The 19,040-nt window shown below is 52.1% G+C and overlaps 2 protein-coding genes across 2 annotated transcripts in view; one reads left to right on the top strand and one right to left on the bottom strand.

The window, feature by feature from the left end:
• Window positions 1-5,092: 5,092 nt before the first annotated feature.
• On the bottom strand, window positions 5,093-6,905 carry LOC118383737 (forkhead box protein O1-A-like). Its single transcript, XM_035770179.2, has one exon. The coding sequence runs from the start codon at window positions 6,537-6,539 to the stop codon at window positions 5,910-5,912; it is 630 nt and encodes a 209-aa protein (XP_035626072.1). The 5' UTR covers window positions 6,540-6,905; the 3' UTR covers window positions 5,093-5,909.
• A 1,545-nt stretch (window positions 6,906-8,450) lies between these two features.
• The window catches only part of slc25a15a (solute carrier family 25 member 15a), a 40,385-nt gene continuing 29,795 nt past the window's right edge, over window positions 8,451-19,040 (top strand). The window contains exons 1-2 of the mRNA XM_052468834.1: window positions 8,451-8,864; window positions 18,930-19,026. Coding sequence (XP_052324794.1) covers window positions 18,972-19,026 — 55 coding nt within the window. The 5' untranslated portion in view covers window positions 8,451-8,864; window positions 18,930-18,971. The remainder of the gene's footprint in view (window positions 8,865-18,929; window positions 19,027-19,040) is intronic.

Raw genomic sequence — 19,040 nt, 5'->3', positions numbered from 1 at the left:
TGTTTCACTTTTGTTTATTATCTATTTCACTTGCTTTGGCAATGTTAACATATGTTTCCCCCGTGCCAATAAAAGCACTTTGAATGGAATAGATATAAGGAGCGAAATAGGAAAGGAAGAGAGGGAGAAAGGGGCTGTCCTTCTCCTGTTAGATCACCTGCCTGCCTCTACAGAAATACCTCTACTCTGCCTACTACAGAACAGCATGTTAACTACAGCTACAGAACAGCATGTTAACTACTGCTACAGAACAGCATGTTAACTACTGCTACAGAACAGCATGTTAACTACAGCTACAGAACAGCATGTTAACTACTGCTACAGAACAGCATGTTAACTACAGCTACAGTACAGTATGTTAACTACTGCTACAGAACAGTATGTTAACGAGAGCTACAGAACAGCATGTTAACTACAGCTACAGAACAGCATGTTAACTACAGCTACAGAACAGTATGTTAACTACAGCTACAGAACAGTATGTTAACGAGAGCTACAGAACAGCATGTTAACTACAGCTACAGAACAGCATGTTAACTACAGCTACAGAACAGTATGTTAACTACAGCTACAGAACAGAATGTTAACTAAAGCTACAGAACAGCATGTTAACTACAGCTACAGACCAGCATGTTAACTACAGCTACAGAACAGCATGTTAACTACAGCTACGGAACAGCATGTTAACTACAGCATGTTAACTACAGCTACAGAACAGCATGTTAACTACAGCTACAGAACAGTATGTTAACTAAAGCTACAGAACAGCATGTTAACTACAGCTACAGACCAGCATGTTAACTACAGCTACAGAACAGCATGTTAACTACAGCTACAGAACAGCATGTTAACTACTGCTACAGAACAGTATGTTAACTACAGCTACAGTATGTTAACTACAGCTACAGAACAGCATGTTAACTACAGCTATAGAACAGCATGTTAACTACAGCTACAGAACAGCATGTTAACTACAGCTACAGAACAGCATGTTAACTACAGCTACAGAACAGCATGTTAACTACAGCTACAGAACAGCATGTTAACTACAGCTACAGAACAGCATGTTAACTACAGCTACAGAACAGTATGTTAACTACAGCTACAGAACAGCATGTTAACTACAGCTACAGAACAGCATGTTAACTACAGCTACAGAACAGTATGATAACTACAGCTACAGAACAGTATGTTAACTACAGCTACAGTATGTTAACTACTGCTACAGAACAGCATGTTAACTACAGCTACAGAACAGCATGTTAACTACTGCTACAGCATGTTAACTACAGCTACAGTATGTTAAATACAGCTACAGAACAGCATGTTAACTACAGCTACAGAACAGCATGTTAACTACTGCTACAGAACAGCATGTTAACTACAGCATGTTAACTACAGCTACAGAACAGTATGATAACTACAGCTACAGAACAGTATGTTAACTACAGCTACAGAACAGCATGTTAACTACAGCTACAGAACAGCATGTTAACTACTGCTACAGAACAGCATGTTAACTACAGCTACAGAACAGCATGTTAACTACTGCTACAGAACAGAATGTTAACTACAGCTACAGAACAGCATGTTAACTACTGCTACAGAACAGCATGTTAACTACTGCTACAGAACAGCATGTTAACTACAGCTACAGAATAGTATGTTAACTACAGCTACAGAACAGTATGTTAACTACTGCTACAGAACAGAATGTTAACTACTGCTACAGAACAGTATGTTAACTACTGCTACAGAACAGTATGTTAACTACAGCTACAGAACAGTATGTTAACTACTGCTACAGAACAGCATGTTAACTACAGCTACAGAACAGTATGTTAACTACAGCTACAGTATTTTAACTACTGCTACAGAACAGCATGTTAACTACAGCTACAGAACAGCATGTTAACTACAGCTACAGCATGTTAACTACTGCTACAGAACAGCATGTTAACTACAGCTACAGAACAGTATGATAACTACAGCTACAGAACAGCATGTTAACTACAGCTACAGAACAGCATGTTAACTACAGCTACAGAACAGCATGTTAACTACTGCTACAGAACAGTATGTTAACTACTGCTACAGAACAGTATGTTAACTACAGCTACAGAACAGTATGTTAACTACTGCTATAGAACAGCATGTTAACTACTGCTACAGAACAGCATGTTAACTACTGCTACAGAACAGCATGTTAACTACTGCTACAGAACAGCAAGTTAACTACAGCTACAGAACAGCATGTTAACTACTGCTACAGAACAGAATGTTAACTACTGCTACAGAACAGTATGTTAACTACAGCTACAGAACAGTATGTTAACTACAGCTACAGTATGTTAACTACTGCTACAGAACAGCATGTTAACTACAGCTACAGAACAGTATGATAACTACAGCTACAGCATGTTAACTACAGCTACAGAACAGAATGTTAACTACAGCTACAGCATGTTAACTACTGCTACAGAACAGAATGTTAACTACAGCTACAGAACAGTATGATAACTACAGCTACAGAACAGCGTGTTAACTACTGCTACAGAACAGCATGTTAACTACAGCTACAGTACAGTATGTTAACCACAGCTACAGAACAGTATGTTAACTACAGCTAGAGCATGTTAACTACAGCTACAGAACAGAATGTTAACTACAGCTACAGAACAGTATGATAACTACAGCTACAGAACAGCGTGTTAACTACTGCTACAGAACAGCATGTTAACTACAGCTACAGTACAGTATGTTAACCACAGCTACAGAACAGTATGTTAACTACAGCTACAGAACAGCATGTTAACTACAGCTACAGAACAGCATGTTAACTACAGCTACAGAACAGCATGATAACTACAGCTACAGAACAGTATGATAACTACAGCTACAGAACAGCATGTTAACTACTTCTACAGAACAGCATGTTAACTACAGCTACAGTACAGTATGTTAACTACAGCTACAGAACAGTATGTTAACTACAGCTACAGAACAGTATGTTAACTACTGCTACAGAACAGCATGTTAACTACAGCTACAGTACAATATGTTAACTACAGCTACAGAACAGCATGTTAACTACAGCTACGGAACAGCATGTTAACTACAGCATGTTAACTACAGCTACAGAACAGCATGTTAACTACAGCTACAGAACAGTATGTTAACTAAAGCTACAGAACAGCATGTTAACTACAGCTACAGACCAGCATGTTAACTACTGCTACAGAACAGTATGTTAACTACTGCTACAGAACAGTATGTTAACTACAGCTACAGAACAGCATGTTAACTACAGCTACAGAACAGCATGTTAACTACAGCTACAGAACAGCATGTTAACTACTGCTACAGAACAGCATGTTAACTACAGCTACAGAACAGCATGTTAACTACAGCTACAGAACAGTATGATAACTACAGCTACAGAACAGCATGTTAACTACTGCTACAGAACAGTATGTTAACTACAGCTACAGAACAGTATGTTAACTACTGCTACAGAACAGCATGTTAACTACTGCTACAGAACAGCATGTTAACTACAGCTACAGAACAGTATGTTAACTACAGCTACAGTATGTTAACTACTGCTACAGAACAGCATGTTAACTACAGCTACAGAACAGCATGTTAACTACTGCTACAGAACAGCATGTTAACTACAGCTACAGAACCGCATGTTAACTACAGCTACAGCATGTTAACTACTGCTACAGAACAGCATGTTAACTACAGCTACAGAACAGCATGTTAACTACAGCTACAGAACAGCATGTTAACTACAGCTACAGAACAGAATGTTAACTACTGCTACAGAACAGTATGTTAACTACAGCTACAGAACAGTATGATAACTACAGCTACAGAACAGTATGTTAACTACAGCTACAGAACAGCATGTTAACTAAAGCTACAGAACAGCATGTTAACTACAGCTACAGAACAGCATGTTAACTACTGCTACAGAACAGCATGTTAACTACAGCTACAGAACAGTATGATAACTACAGCTACAGAACAGTATGTTAACTACAGCTACAGAACAGCATGTTAACTACAGCTACAGAACAGCATGTTAACTACTGCTACAGAACAGCATGTTAACTACTGCTACAGAACAGCATGTTAACTACAGCTACATAACAGCATGTTAACTACTGCTACAGAACAGCATGTTAACTACAGCTGCAGTATGTTAACTACAGCTACAGAACAGTATGATAACTACAGCTACAGAACAGCATGTTAACTACTGCTACAGCATGTTAACTACTGCTATAGCTATAGTACAGTATGTTAACTACAGCTACAGAACAGCATGTTAACTACAGCTACAGAACAGCATGTTAACTACTGCTACAGAACAGTATGTTAACTACAGCTACAGAACAGCATGTTAACTACTGCTACAGAACAGCATGTTAACTACTGCTATAGCTATAGTACAGTATGTTAACTACAGCTACAGAACAGCATGTTAACTACAGCTACAGAACAGCATGTTAACTACAGCTACAGAACAGCATGTTAACTACAGCTACAGAACAGCATGTTAACTACTGCTACAGAACAGCATGTTAACTACTGCTACAGCTATAGTACAGTATGTTAACTACAGCTACAGAACAGCATGTTAACTACAGCTACAGAACAGCATGTTAACTACTGCTACAGAACAGCATGTTAACTACAGCTACAGAACAGTATGATAACTACAGCTACAGAACAGCATGTTAACTACTGCTACAGAACAGCATGTTAACTACAGCTACAGAACAGTATGATAACTACAGCTACAGAACAGTATGTTAACTACAGCTACAGAACAGCATGTTAACTACTGCTACAGAACAGCATGTTAACTACTGCTACAGCTATAGTACAGCATGTTAACTACAGCTACAGAACAGCATGTTAACTAAAGCTACAGAACAGCATGTTAACTACAGCTACAGAACAGCATGTTAACTACTGCTACAGAACAGCATGTTAACTACTGCTACAGCTATAGTACAGTATGTTAACTACAGCTACAGAACAGCATGTTAACTACAGCTACAGTATGTTAACTACTGCTATAGCTATAGTGCAGTATGTTAACTTATTTGGATATTAGCATTACTGGGAGGGGAGAGGAGGAGGGTATTAGGAGGAGGCAGCCGGAGTTGGACAAGAATCCTGTTGAGGCCGTGTGTGTGTGTGTGTGTGTGTGTGTGTGTGTGTGTGTGTGTGTGTGTGTGTGTGTGTGTGTGTGTGTGTGTGTGTGTGTGTGTGTGTGTGTGTGTGTGTGTGTGTGTGTGTGTGTGTGTGTGTGTGTGTGTGTGTGTGCGTGTGTGTGTGTGTGTGTGGCCATGTGCTGACTGGGTTACAATTGGTAGCCAAAGGTTTCTACAGGACACACAATGAATGGACATAAAGTGACTGATTGATTTGGGTGCACAAGACCAGAACATCATGTCTCCTCTGATACGTAGCATGATGCTATTAGGATAGAAATTAACAACTGAACCTCAAGAGATAGCACTTTTACAATGTCTATAATACCCAATCCTACAATAAACATATTCTGGAAAGCAGCAAGTCACCCTCACCTGGCCTTACTTAGTTACGTGTGTTATTAACATGTGATAACATGGGTTCATATTGGAATGAAACAGGCAGGGAGCAGGTCTTGAACCCTCGACCGTCTAGCCCGAAGTCCAGCGCGTTGTCGACTGCCCCGCAAAAGCATGCTCAAGCCGCAGAGTCGATATATGTGGTTATAAACCCAGGGTCGTTACAATAGTATCATTTTAAAAATGATGACCAGCGTCAACTTTGATATATATATAGGCAATTCTCTATATCCTTATCAAAACAAAATGTATAGCTCTTAAATCATAACTCAAATCTCATCAGATGTAATGTACTGTATTGAAAAGCTTTACCTTCCATCCAGCAGAGCTGTTGCTATCTCCCTTGTCCTTGAAATAAGGCACGTTCTTCACCATCCAGTCATAGATCTGCGACAAGGTAAGTCTCTTGTCCGGGGTGCTCTCAATAGCCTTCGTTATGAGGTCTGCATAAGACATATTGCCCCAGGCGTTACGCCGAGATGAACTGCTTTTCCTCTGGGCAGCTGCAGCGGCCGCAGCCGCTACTGAAGATGCAGACCCGGCCGGAGAGGAGAGCAGAAGCACCTGTTGATGCGGGAGTTGGGAGCTGTTCCCCGGGTGCTGCTGTTGATGCTGTTGGTGGTCGTGGATGCAGTTTTCTTGACATTGGAAATCATTGCAGAGGATGATGGGTTTCTGATCCTCTTCGGGGTAATCTTCAGTCTCTTCTAATAAACTGAGGCTGGAGATGAAGTCGGAGTTGCTGCTGGGTTCTTGTTTGACAGAAGGGGCGGGAGAGGAGGTGTTGGAGTCGCCCGGGGTGATGAACTCCGGACGTGGCAAGGGCCATGTGCAGGAGCGGGGCCGGGAAAGAGGCTCGAAATCCGGGTCGATCTCAACCTGTTGTGGTTGTTGGGCTGCCTCGGCCATAGTAGTAGCTAGAATAGCGTCAAAATGTCACATAGAATTAGTAAAGACAAAGTTACTCATACACAGCGGGTGATGTGAAGTCAACCAGAAAGTAAACAACCGAAAAGGGGGTAGTGGTCGCCCACCTGAACAAAAAATATCGGTCCGTCCGATAACACTACATTGATATAAAGTCACAAATCAAGGCGGAGACAGCAACTACATCTAAAGTCGACGATGACAACAAACAAAAACATGTAGATATTCTGATTGTTGACGAATAGTATAGAAAAGTTAGAATAGAACAACAACAGCTTGGTGAACGTTTTGTTTTTATACAATCCAGTCGCAGTTATTGTTCAGTGCAGCAGTTCCGTTTACTCTTCTTGCCTGTTGAATGTCAGTCTGCAGCCCCACAGCCGTGTTACCCGAGCTGTTTGTCAAATAATACCACCCACATTTGACTGACAACTAAAATCGGCCAATGACAGCTACTTAAAAAATCCCAGAAACAGCACTACGTTTTCATTCTTATATAGCTGGTAAACATCTCTTTCTCTGAAAATATTAAAACGGGTACGCTTTGTGAAACGGTTGGCTAGGAAACTTAATCGGTTTGTTTTGTTGGAGAGAGAGACTTCACCTTTTTACAACGTAACCTACTGTGAAAAGGATGAGTTATAAAATGAAGGGGAGGTTTTTCTTCTGTCAGTCGTGGTGTAGTTATTGTAAATTGCATAGCGGGACAGGAGTCGAGAACCCAGATTCGTTCACTTTTAGAAATCATCACAAAAAAAAGAGGCTGAAATTGCTATAATACTTGTAAAAATGAACATACTACTTTAATTTCCCCCAATTAAATTATACATTTCTATTTGCAAATAGCCTAATTAAAAATGTATGAAATAGCGGTGCTCTGAGGGCGTTCTAATAGAACAACGCTAAACTACTCAAAAGGTTTTCGCGTCGAGGTGATTAAGCGCTATTTGGGATCGTGGAAAATGACTCTAAACCTCAGAACAAGACCGTCAATGATGATTTATTATACAGTCTTCGTGAATCTTACGCATCATCCACTACTGAAGTCTATACATGCTCGTTTTCTACCGATGCCTAGTAGCCGCCAAATCAGTTTTCTTCAAAATGCTTTATTAGTTATCCAATGGAAGTCAGAGGAACCGATATTAAAACATTACATTGTTATCATAATGGAGGATTATAATGATGATGAGGAGGAGAATGAGGAAGAACAGAAGTTACTTTGAGATTTTGTAAGTGTACAATTTTAACCTGGATGATTTAGTTAGGGCTTCGGAATGAAAAGTACTAGGTTGTCATGGTGAGGGTTATATAGAGGACTCTGCCAGCGGATCTGCCCCTGAGGCTGCTCCAATCCAACTCTTGACAACATACACTCATTGGACAATACTGTCAACCAGCGAAAACAGCCCACACTCCAGGCCGACTCTTTGCCTGTGCTAACATCTTTTGGCCATTTGCAGGTACTGCCACAGTTGTATTTTTAATTGATCCTTTATTTAACTAGGCAACTCGGCAAGTCAGTTAAATGAATGATGGCATACCCCGGACAAACCATTACCCGGACTACACTGGGCCAATTGTTCGCTGGCCAATGGGACTCCCAATCACGGTCGGTTGTGATACAGCCTGGAATCGAACCAGGGTCTGTAGTGACGCCTCAAGCACTGAGATGCAGTGCCACTCAGACCGCTACGCCACTCAGGAGCTTGTGTCAATGTAGGCTTAATTCCCGTACAAATCAGGTACACACACACCAGTCATATGTTTCATTATAGCCGAACGTCTCGCACTTCTTTCACAATCACAAAGGTTTCCGATGACAGATTTAACAGTTTAAATTGTATTCCTGGGCCATGCGCCAGTCAGTGCACATTAGTGCGCCTTTGCGCACGACATGGGCGACAGCTTTGCAACGCAGGTGAAGACTCGTTCGTGACTGAATAACTAAACCAGGAAGAAGACGTGAAGGAGCGTTAACTGTTCGGACGCTGGCAAAGGAACCTCCGCGATTGTCTGGATGGAATTTGGCGTCGCGCGTCTGTGAAGGAATGTGGATTTAACTTCCACCTTTATCACATCCAACTCTCAGGTCAAGTGACATATTTCAGGATTTTCCCGGCAATAATGCATGTCATTCTGGACACGAAAAAGTGTATATTTCATGATGCAATCGTGAACGGTATGTGATCAATTGTCTTCCGCTTTAATCTGGATGTGGACAGTCTTTTGTAACTACAACAACGCTACACAGACAAACATTGACAAAGCAGAAACAGACTGTCACGGCTACTTCCTTTGCTATTGGTAAGCCTCGATTCAAACATAATACTCAGACTGTGATTAACATATATGGCTATGATATGGACAGGGTTTGGTTAGTTACTTTCTAAATGCAATCCGTTATCGTTATTAGTTACCTTTCCAAAATGTTAATTAGTTACGTAAGTTTTGGATTGCCCAAACTCAGTAACGTAATCAGTACTTTCTGTAATTTTTAGATTATTTTCCGTTTAAGAACCGTAGAAGTAAACAACATTTGGCGTGTCACCATAGTGATCTCTGCTCAGGCGGAACAAACTTAAATTTACACCTTTTAAAAACATGTATTTTTTTTACCATTGGTGAATTGAATGTAAATGAAAAGTGTCATAATGTATTTTCTTTCTGATTTTTTAAAAGTAATCAAAGAAGTAATCATCTAGTTTTTCTAAAGTATCTGTAATCTGATTACATTAAAAATAAAAAGGTATCAGATTACATGTAGCCATTTACCCCCCCATCCCTGTGTTACCCCCCCATCCCTGTGTTACCCCCCCATCCCTGTGTTGCCCCCCCATCCCTGTGTTGCCCCCCCATCCCTGTGTTGCCCCCCATCCCTGTGTTACACCCCCATCCCTGTGTTACGCCCCCCATCCCTGTGTTGCCCCCCCATCCCGTGTTGCCCCCTATCCCTGTGTTACCCCCCCATCCCTGTGTTGCCCCCCCATCCCTGTGTTGCCCCCCCATCCCCGTGTTACCCCCCATCCCTGTGTTAACCCCCATCCCTGTGTTGCCCCCCCATCCCTGTGTTACCCCCCATCCCTGTGTTACCCCCCCATCCCTGTGTTACCCCCCATCCCTGTGTTGCCCCCCCCCATCCCTGTGTTACCCCCCATCCCTGTGTTACCCCCCATCCCCCATCCCTGTGTTACCCCCCATCCCTGTGTTACCCCCCATCCCTGTGTTGCCCCCATCCCTGTGTTACCCCCCTATCCCTGTGTTGCCCCCCATCCCTGTGTTGCCCCATCCCTGTGTTACCCCCATCCCTGTGTTACCCCTCCATCCCTGTGTTACCCCCATCCCTGTGTTGCCCCCCCATCCCTGTGTTGCCCCCCATCCCTGTGTTACCCCCCATCCCTGTGTTGCCCCCCATCCCCGTGTTGCCCCCTATCCCTGTGTTACCCCCCATCCCCGTGTTGCCCCCATCCCCGTGTTGCCCCCCATCCCCGTGTTACCCCCATCCCTGTGTTACCCCCCATCCCTGTGTTACCCCTCCCCATCCCTGTGTTACCCCCCATCCCTGTGTTGCCCCCATCCCTGTGTTGCCCCCATTCCTGTGTTGCCCCCCCATCCCTGTGTTGCCCCCCATCCCTGTGTTTACCCCCTTACATGTGTTACCCCCCATCCCTGTGTTGCCCCCATCCCTGTGTTGCCCCCATCCCTGTGTTGCCCCCCCATCCCGGTGTTGCCCCCATCCCTGTGTTACCCCCCCATCCCCGTGTTACCCCCCATCCCTGTGTTACCCCCCCATCCCTGTGTTACCCCCCATCCCGTGTTGCCCCCCATCCCCGTGTTACCCCCATCCCTGTGTTGCCCCCCATCCCTGTGTTACCCCCCATCCCTGTGTTACCCCCCATCCCTGTGTTGCCCCCCATCCCGGTGTTACCCCCATCCCTGTGTTGCCCCCCCAACCCCTGTGTTGCCCCCCCATCCCCATCCCTGTGTTAACCCCCATCCCTGTGTTACCCCCCATCCCCGTGTTACCCCCCCATCCCTGTGTTACCCCCCATCCCTGTGTTACCCCATCCCTGTGTTACCCCCCCATCCCTGTGTTACCCTCCATCCCTGTGTTACCCCCCATCCATGTGTTACCCCCCATCCCCGTGTTACCCCCCATCCCCGTGTTACCCCCTAACCCTGTGTTGCCCCCACCATCCCTGTGTTGCCCCATCCCTGTGTTATCCCCCATCCCTGTGTTGCCCCCCCACCCCTGTGTTACCCCCATCCCCATCCCTGTGTTGCCCCCCATCCCTGTGTTACCCCCCATTCCCATCCCAGTGTTACCCCCTTCCCCCCACATCCCTGTGTCACCCCCCATCCCTTGTTATCCCCCCATCCCTGTGTTACCCCCCACCATCCCTGTGTTACCCCCCCATCTCTGTGTTACCCCCCATCCTTGTGTTACCCCCCATCCCCGTGTTACCCCCCATCCCTGTGTTACCCCATCCCTGTGTTACCCCCCATCCCTGTGTTGCCCCCCCATCCCTGTGTTACCCCCCCATCCCTGTGTTACCCCCCCATCCCTGTGTTACCCCCCCATCCCTGTGTTACCCCCCCTCATCCCTGTATTGCCCCCATCCCTGTGTTGCCACCCCATCCCTGTGTTACCCCCCATCCCCGTGTTACCCCCCCATCCCTGTGTTACCCCGCATCCCTGTGTTACCCCCCATCCCTGTGTTACCCCCCCCCATCCCTGTGTTGCCCCCCCCCATCCCTGTTGCCCCCATCCCCGTGTTACCCCCCATCCCTGTGTTACCCCCATCCCTGTGTTGCCCCCCATTCCTGTGTTACCCCTCCCCATCCCTGTGTTGCCCCCCCATCCCTGTGTTACCCCCATCCCTGTGTTGCCCCCATCCCTGTGTTACCCCTCCCCATCCCTGTGTTACCCCCATCCCTGTGTTACCCCCCATCCCTGTGCCCCCCATCCCTGTGTTACCCCCCCCATCCCTGTGTTACCCCCCCATCCCTGTGTTACCCCCCCATCCCTGTGTTACCCCCCCATCCCTGTGTTACCCCCCATCCCTGTGTTACCCCTCCCCATCCCGTGTTGCCCCCCCATCCCAGTGTTGCCCCCCCCATCCCTGTGTTGCCCCCCCCATCCCTGTGTTACCCCCATCCCTGTGTTGCCCCCCCATCCCTGTGTTGCCCCCATTCCTGTGTTACCCCCCATCCCTGTGTTGCCCCCCATCCCTGTGTTGCCCCTCCATCCCTGTGTTGCCCCCCCATCCCTGTGTTGCCCCCCATCCCTGTGTTACCCCCCATCCCTGTGTTGCCCCCCCATCCCTGTGTTACCCCCATCCCTGTGTTGCCCCCCCATCCCTGTGTTGCCCCCCGTCCCTGTGTTGCCATCCCTGTGTCATCCCCCATGCCCCCCCATCCCTGTGTTGCCCCCATCCCTGTGTTGCCCCCCATCCCCTGTTGCCCCATCCCTGTGTTGCCCCCCATCCCTGTGTTGCCCCTCCATCCCTGTGTTGCCCCCCATCCCTGTGTTACCCCCCATCCCTGTTGCCCCCCCATCCTGTGTTGCCCCCCCATCCCTGTGTTGCCCCCCCATCCCCGTGTTACCCCCTATCCCTGTGTTGCCCCCCCATCCCGTGTTGCCCCCCATCCCCGTGTTGCCCCCCCATCCTGTGTTGCCCCCCCATCCCTGTGTTACCCCCCATCCCTGTGTTGCCCCTCCCCCATCCCTGTGTTGCCCCCATCCCTGTGTTGCCCCCCCATCCCTGTGTTGCCCCCCCCATCCCTGTGTTTGCCCCCCATCCCTGTGTTACCCCCCCATCCCTGTGTTGCCCCCATCCATGTGTTGCCCCCATCCCGTGTTGCCCCCATCCCCGTGTTACCCCCTAACCCTGTGTTACCCCATCCCTGTGTTATCCCCCCATCCCTGTGTTATCCCCCATCCCTGTGTTACCCCCCCCACCCCTGTGTTACCCCCCATCCCCATCCCTGTGTTACCCCCCCCATCCCTGTGTTACCCCATTCCCATCCCAGTGTTCCTTGTGTGTACCCCCCATCCCTTGTTATCCCCCCATCCCTGTGTTGCCCCCCCACCATCCCTGTGTTACCCCCATCTCTGTGTTGCCCCCCCATCCTTGTGTTGCCCCCCCATCCCTAGGTGTTGCCCCCCTCCCTGTGTTGCCCCGTCCTGTGTTTGCCCCCCCCCTGTGTTGCCCCCCCATCCCTGTGTTGCCCCCCCATCCTGTGTTGCCCCCCCATCCCTGTGTTACCCCCATCCCTGTGTTACCCCCCCATCCCTGTGTTTACCCCCATCCCTGTGTTGCCCCCATCCCGGTGTTGGCCCCCCCATCCTTGTTGCCGCGTCCCTGTGTTTATCCCCCCCCATCCCTGTGTTATCCCCGTCCCCCCATCCCTGTGTTGCCCCCCCCCATGCCCCCCCTGTGTTACCCCCATCCATCCCTGTGTTACCCGCCCCCATCCGTGTTCCCTGTGTTACCCCCCATCCCTGTGTTCCCCCCCATCCCTGTGTTGCCCCCCATCCCTGTGTTGCCCCCCCCCTTGTGTTCCCCCCCCCCTGATTTTCCCCCCCCGTCCATCCTGTGTTTACCCCCATCCTGTGTTGCCCCCCATCCCTGTGTTACCTCCCCATCCCTGTGTTACCCCCATCCCTGTGTTTCCTGTGTTGCCCCCCCATCCCTGTGTTACCCCCCATCCCTGTGTTGCCCCCCATCCCATGTGTTCCCTGTTTGTTAGTGTTGCCCCCCCATCCCTGTGTTACCCCCCATCCCTGTGTTACCCCCCGTCCCTGTGTTGCCCCCCCATCCCTGTGTTGCCCCCCCCTGTGTTACCCCCTATCCCTGTGTTGCCCCCATCCCCGTGTTGCCCCCCCATCCCTGTGTTGCCCCCCCATCCCTGTGTTTATCCCTGTGTTACCCCCTCCATTCATCCCTGTGTTACCCCCCCATCCTGTGTTGCCCCCTATCCATGTGTTGCCCCCCTGTGTTCCCTGTGCTTGCCCCCCATCCCTGTGTTACCCCCCCTCCCTGTGTTACCCCCATCCCTGTGTTGCCCCCATCCCTGTGTTACCCCCCATCCCTGTGTTGCCCCCCATCCCTGTGTTGCCCCCCCATCCCTGTGTTTGCCCCCCATCCCTGCCCCCTATCCTGTGTTGCCCCCCCATCCCTGTGTTGCCCCCCCGGTGTTGCCCCCCATCCCTGTGTTGCCCCCCCATCCCTGTGTTGCCCCCCCATCCCTGTGTTGCCCCATCCCCCGTCCTGTGTTTGCCCCCCCAGTGTTTGCCCCCATCCCTGTGTTTCCCTGTGTTCCCTGTGTTGCCCCCATCCTGTGTTACCCCCATCCCTGTGTTGCCCCCCCATCCCTGTGTTTACCCCCCCTGTGTTGCCCCCCATCCCTGTGTTTGCCCCCCCATCCCTGTGTTACCCCCCCATCCCTGTGTTGCCCCCCATCCCTGTGTTGCCCCCCATCCCTGTGCCCCCCATCCTGTGTTACCCCCATCCCTGTGTTGTGTTGCCCCCCCATCCCTGTGTTGCCCCCATCCCTGTGTTGCCCCCCCATCCCTGTGTTGCCCCCCCATCCCTGTGTTGCCCCCCATCCCTGTGTTGCCCCCATACCCCTGTGTTAACCCCCATCCCTGTGTTCCCCCCCATCCCTGTGTTGCCCCCCCATCCCTGTGTTTACCCCCATCCTGTGTTGCCCCCCCATCCCTGTGTTGCCCCCCATCCCTGTGTTTGCCCCTCCATCCCATGCCCCCCCTGTGTTGCCCCCATCCCTGTGTTGCCCCCCCCATGCCCCCCCTGTGTTGCCCCCCCATCCCCCCCCCATCCCTGTGTTACCCCCCATCCCTGTGTTGCCCCCCACCCTGTGTTGCCCCATCCCTGTGTTACCCCCATCCCCCATTCCCATGTTGTTATCCCCCCATCCCTGTGTTGCCCCCACCATCCCTGTGTTGCCCCCATCCTGTGTTGCCCCCCCCAGTCCTTTTGCCCCCCATCCCGGTGTTGCCCCCCATCCCTGTGTTGCCCCCGTCCATAGTATTTTGCCCCCCCCGTGTGTTACCCCCCCATCCCTGTGTTACCCCCCATCCCTGTGTTACCCCCCGTCCCTGTGTTGCCCCCCATCCTGTGTTACCCCCCATCCCTGTGTTGCCCCCCCCATCCCTGTGTTAGCCCCCCCATCCCTGTGTTGCCCCCATCCCTGTGTTACCCATCCCTGTGTTGCCCCCCCATCCCTGTGTTGCCCCCCATCCCTGTGTTGCCCCCATCCCTGTGTTGCCCCCCCATCCCTGTGTTGCCCCCATCCATGTGTTGCCCCCCCCATCCTGTGTTCCCCATCCCTGTGTTTGCCCCCATCCCTGTGTTGCCCCCATCCCTGTGTTACACCCCCCATCCCTGTGTTACCCCCCATCCCTGTTATCCCCCATCCCTGTGTTGCCCCCCCATCCCGTGTTGCCCCCATCCCAGTGTTGCCCCCCATCCCTGTGTTGCCCCCCCATCCCTGTGTTGCCCCCCATCCTGTGTTACCCCCCCCATCCCTGTGTTACCCCCACTTCGTTTCCTGTGTTACCCCCCATCCCTGTGTACCCCCCATCCCTGTGTTGTTCCCTGTGTTGCCCCCCCCATCCCTGTGTTGCCCCCCATCCCTGTGTTGCCCCCATCCCTGTGTTGCCCCCCATCCCTGTGTTGCCCCCCATCCCTGTGTTACCCCCCATGCCCCCCATGTGTTGCCCCCATCCCTGTGTTACCCCCATCCCTGTGTTACATCCCCATCCCTGTGTTACCCCCATCCCTGTTTTGCCCCCCACCCCGTCCAGGTGTTTGCCCCCATCCCTGTGTTACCCCCCATCCTGTGTTGCCCCCCCCCTGTTACCCCCCTGTGTTGCCCCCCCATCCCATGTGTTCCCCCCATCCCTGTGTTACCCCCATGCCCCCACCCTGTGTTGCCCCCCATCCCTGTGTTGCCCCCCCATCCTGTGTTGCCCCCCCATCCCTGTGTTACCCCCCATCCCTGTGTTGCCCCCATCCCTGTGTTGCCCCCCCATCCCTGTGTTGCCCCCCCCATCCCTGTGTTGCCCCCATCCCTGTGTTTACCCCTGTGTTGCCCCCATCCCCATCCCTGTGTTGCCCCCCATCCCCGTACCCCCCCCATCCCCGTGTTGCCCCCCATCCCTGTGTTGCCCCCCCATCCTGTGTTGCCCCCCCGTCCATCCCCTGTGTTGCCCCCCCCGTGTGTTGCCCCCATCCCCGTGTTGCCCCCCCATCCCTGTGTTGCCCCCTGACCCCCGTGTGTTACCCCCCATCCCTGTGTTGCCCCATCCCTGTGTTGCCCCATCCCTGTGTTATCCCCCCATCCCTGTGTTACCCCCCCCTGTGTTACCCCCTCCCCCCTGTGTTGCCCCCCATCCCTGTGTTACCCCCCCCATCCCTGTGTTACCCCCCATCCCTGTGTCACCCCCCATCCCTTGTTATCCTCCCCATCCCTGTGTTCCCCCCCATCCCTGTGTTGCCCCCATCCCTGTGTTGCCCCCCCATCCTGTGTTACCCCCCCATCCCTGTGTTACCCCCCATCCCTGTGTTGCCCCCCCGTCCTGTGTTTGCCCCCCCATCCCTGTGTTGCCCCCCCCCATCCCTGTGTTATCCTGTGTTACCCCCATCCATCCCTGTCCTGTACCCCCATCCCTGTGTTACCCCCCCATCCCTGTGTTGCCCCCCCCATCCCTGTGTTACCCCCCATCCCGGTGTGTTGCCCCCCCCCATCCCTGTGTTGCCCCCATCCCTGTGTTTAGCCCCCCCATCCCTGTGTTACCCCATCCCTGTTTGCCCTCCCCCCCCGGTGTTGCCCCCCCCCATCCCTGTGTTGCCCCCATCCCTGTGTTGCCCCCCATCCCTGTGTTGCCCCCCCCATCCCTGTTTACCTCCCCGTCCCTGTGTTGCCTCCCCATCCCTGTGTTGCCCCCCATCCCTGTGTTGCCCCCCATCCCTGTGTTGCCCCCCGTCCCTGTGTTACCCCCCCATCCCTGTGTTGCCCCCCCATCCCTGTGTTGCCCCCCCATCCTGTGTTGCCCCCCCATCCCTGTGTTGCCCCCCCATCCCTGGTGTTGCCCCCCCATCCTGTGTTGCCCCCCATCCCTGTGTTGCCTTTAAATCCCCATCCCTGTGTTACCCCCATCCCTGTTTTGCCCCCACCCCTGTGTTGCCCCCCATCCCTGTGTTGCCCCCCATCCCTGTGTTACCCCCATCCCTGTGTTGCCCCCATCCCCCCCCATCCCTGTGTTGCCCCCCCCATCCCTGTGTTACCCCCCCATCCCTGTGTTACCCCCCATCCCTGTGTTACCCCCCCATCCCTGTGTTGCCCCCCCATCCCTGTGTTACCCCCATCCCTGTGTTACCCCCCATCCCTGTGTTACCCCCATCCCTGTGTTGCCCCCCATCCCTGTGTTACCCCATCCCCATCCTGTGTTATCCCCCATCCCTGTGTTACCCCCCATCCCTGTGTTGCCCCCCATCCCCGTGTTGCCCCCCATCCCTGTGTTACCCCCCATCCCTGTGTTGCCCCCATCCCTGTGTTGCCCCTCCATCCCTGTGTTGCCCCCCATCCCTGTGTTATCCAGGTGTTGCCCCCTGTGTTACCCTGTGTTATCCCCCCATCCCTGTGTTGCCCCCCATCCCTGTGTTGCCCCCATCCCTGTGTTACCCCATCCCTGTGTTATCCCCCCCATCCCCTGTGTTGCCCCCCTCCCCATCCCTGTCCCATCCCTGTGTTACCCCCATTCCCTGTGTTACCCCCCATCCCTGTGTCACCCCCCATCCCTTGTTATCCCCCCATCCCTGTGTTGCCCCCCATCCCTGTGTTGCCCCCCCATCTCTGTGTTACCCCCATCCCTGTGTTACCCCCATCCCCGTGTTGCCCCCCCATCCCTGTGTTACCCCCCCATCCCTGTGTTACCCCCCATCCCTGTGTTGCCCCCCCATCCCTGTGTTACCCCCCATCCCTGTGTTACCCCCATCCCTGTGTTATTGCCCCCCCATCCCTGTGTTACCCCCCATCCCGTGTTAACCCCCATCCCTGTGTTACCCCCATCCCTGTGTTGCCCCCCCATCCCCGTGTTATTTTCCCCCCATCCCTGTGTTACCCCGCATCCCTGTGTTACCCCACCCCCATCCCTGTGTTACCCCCCATCCCTGTGTTGCCCCCCCATCCCTGTGTTACCCCCATCCCCCAGCCCCCATCCCTGTGTTACCCCCATCCCTGTGTTACCCCTCCCCATCCGTGTTGCCCCCCCATCCCTGTGTTACCCCCATCCCTGTGTTACCCCCTATCCATGCCCCCCCATCCCTGTGTTACCCTCCCATCCCTGTGTTACCCTCCCCATCCCTGCATTGCCCCCCCATCCCTGTGTTACCACCCCATCCCTGTGTTACCCCCCCATCCCTGTGTTACCCCCCCCATCCCTGTGTTGCCCCCCATCCCTGTGTTGCCCCCCCATCCCTGTGTTACCCCATCCCGTGTTGCCCCCCATCCCTGTGTTGCCCCCCCCATCCCTGTGTTGCCCCCCCATCCCTGTGTTACCCCCCCCCCCCCATCCCTGTGTTACCCCCCCATCCCTGTGTTACCCCCCCATCCCTGTGTTCCCCCCCATCCCTGTGTTACCCCCCCATCCCTGTGTTACCCCCCATCCCTGTGTTGCCCCCCTGTGTTGCCCCCCATCCCTGTGTTGCCCCCCCATCCCTGTGTTGCCCCCCCCATCCCTGTGTTTGCCCCCATCCCTGTGTTACCCCCCATCCCTGTGTTACCCCCCATCCCTGTGTTACCCCCCATCCCTGTGTTACCCCCCCATCCCTGTGTTACCCCCCATCCCTGTGTTACCCCCATCCCTGTGTTACCCCCATCCCTGTGTTGCCCCCCATCCCTGTGTTGCCCCCCCATCCCTGTGTTACCCCCATCCCTGTGTTGCCCCCCATCCCTGTGTTGCCCCCCCCCATCCCTGTGCCCCCCATCCCTGTGTTGCCCTCCCATCCCTATGCCCCCCCCATCCCTGTGTTGCCCCCATCCCTGTGTTACCCCCCATCCCTGTGTTGCCCCCCCATCCCTGTGTTACCCTCCCCATCCCTGTGTTACCCCCCCATCCCTGTGTTACCCCCTCATCCCTGTGTTACCCCCCATCCCTGTATTACCCCCCATTCCTGTGTTATGGTATTTATAGATGGTAGTTACACACAGTAATGGTGATACTATCACATGATGACTGTCATGTAGGCTTGTAGTTTTTGATAAAATGCACAGGGACAGTAGAATATTACTAACATAATATTAATGTTATGTTTACTGTGGGTGGTTTTGTTCTTCTATAACCAGTGGTGAAGGTTTAGCATCATCATCATCATCATCATCATCATCATGGCACCTCATCCAGTGGTCCAGGCCATCATAGACCTCTCAGCTGGAGCGATAGGTAGGTCTACATCT

The sequence above is a fragment of the Oncorhynchus keta genome, chromosome 18 (assembly GCF_023373465.1).
Source record: "Oncorhynchus keta strain PuntledgeMale-10-30-2019 chromosome 18, Oket_V2, whole genome shotgun sequence".
Lineage (NCBI taxonomy): Eukaryota > Metazoa > Chordata > Actinopteri > Salmoniformes > Salmonidae > Oncorhynchus > Oncorhynchus keta.
Note: the sequence above shows the minus strand (reverse complement) of the source record. Positions and strands in the feature narration are given on the sequence as shown.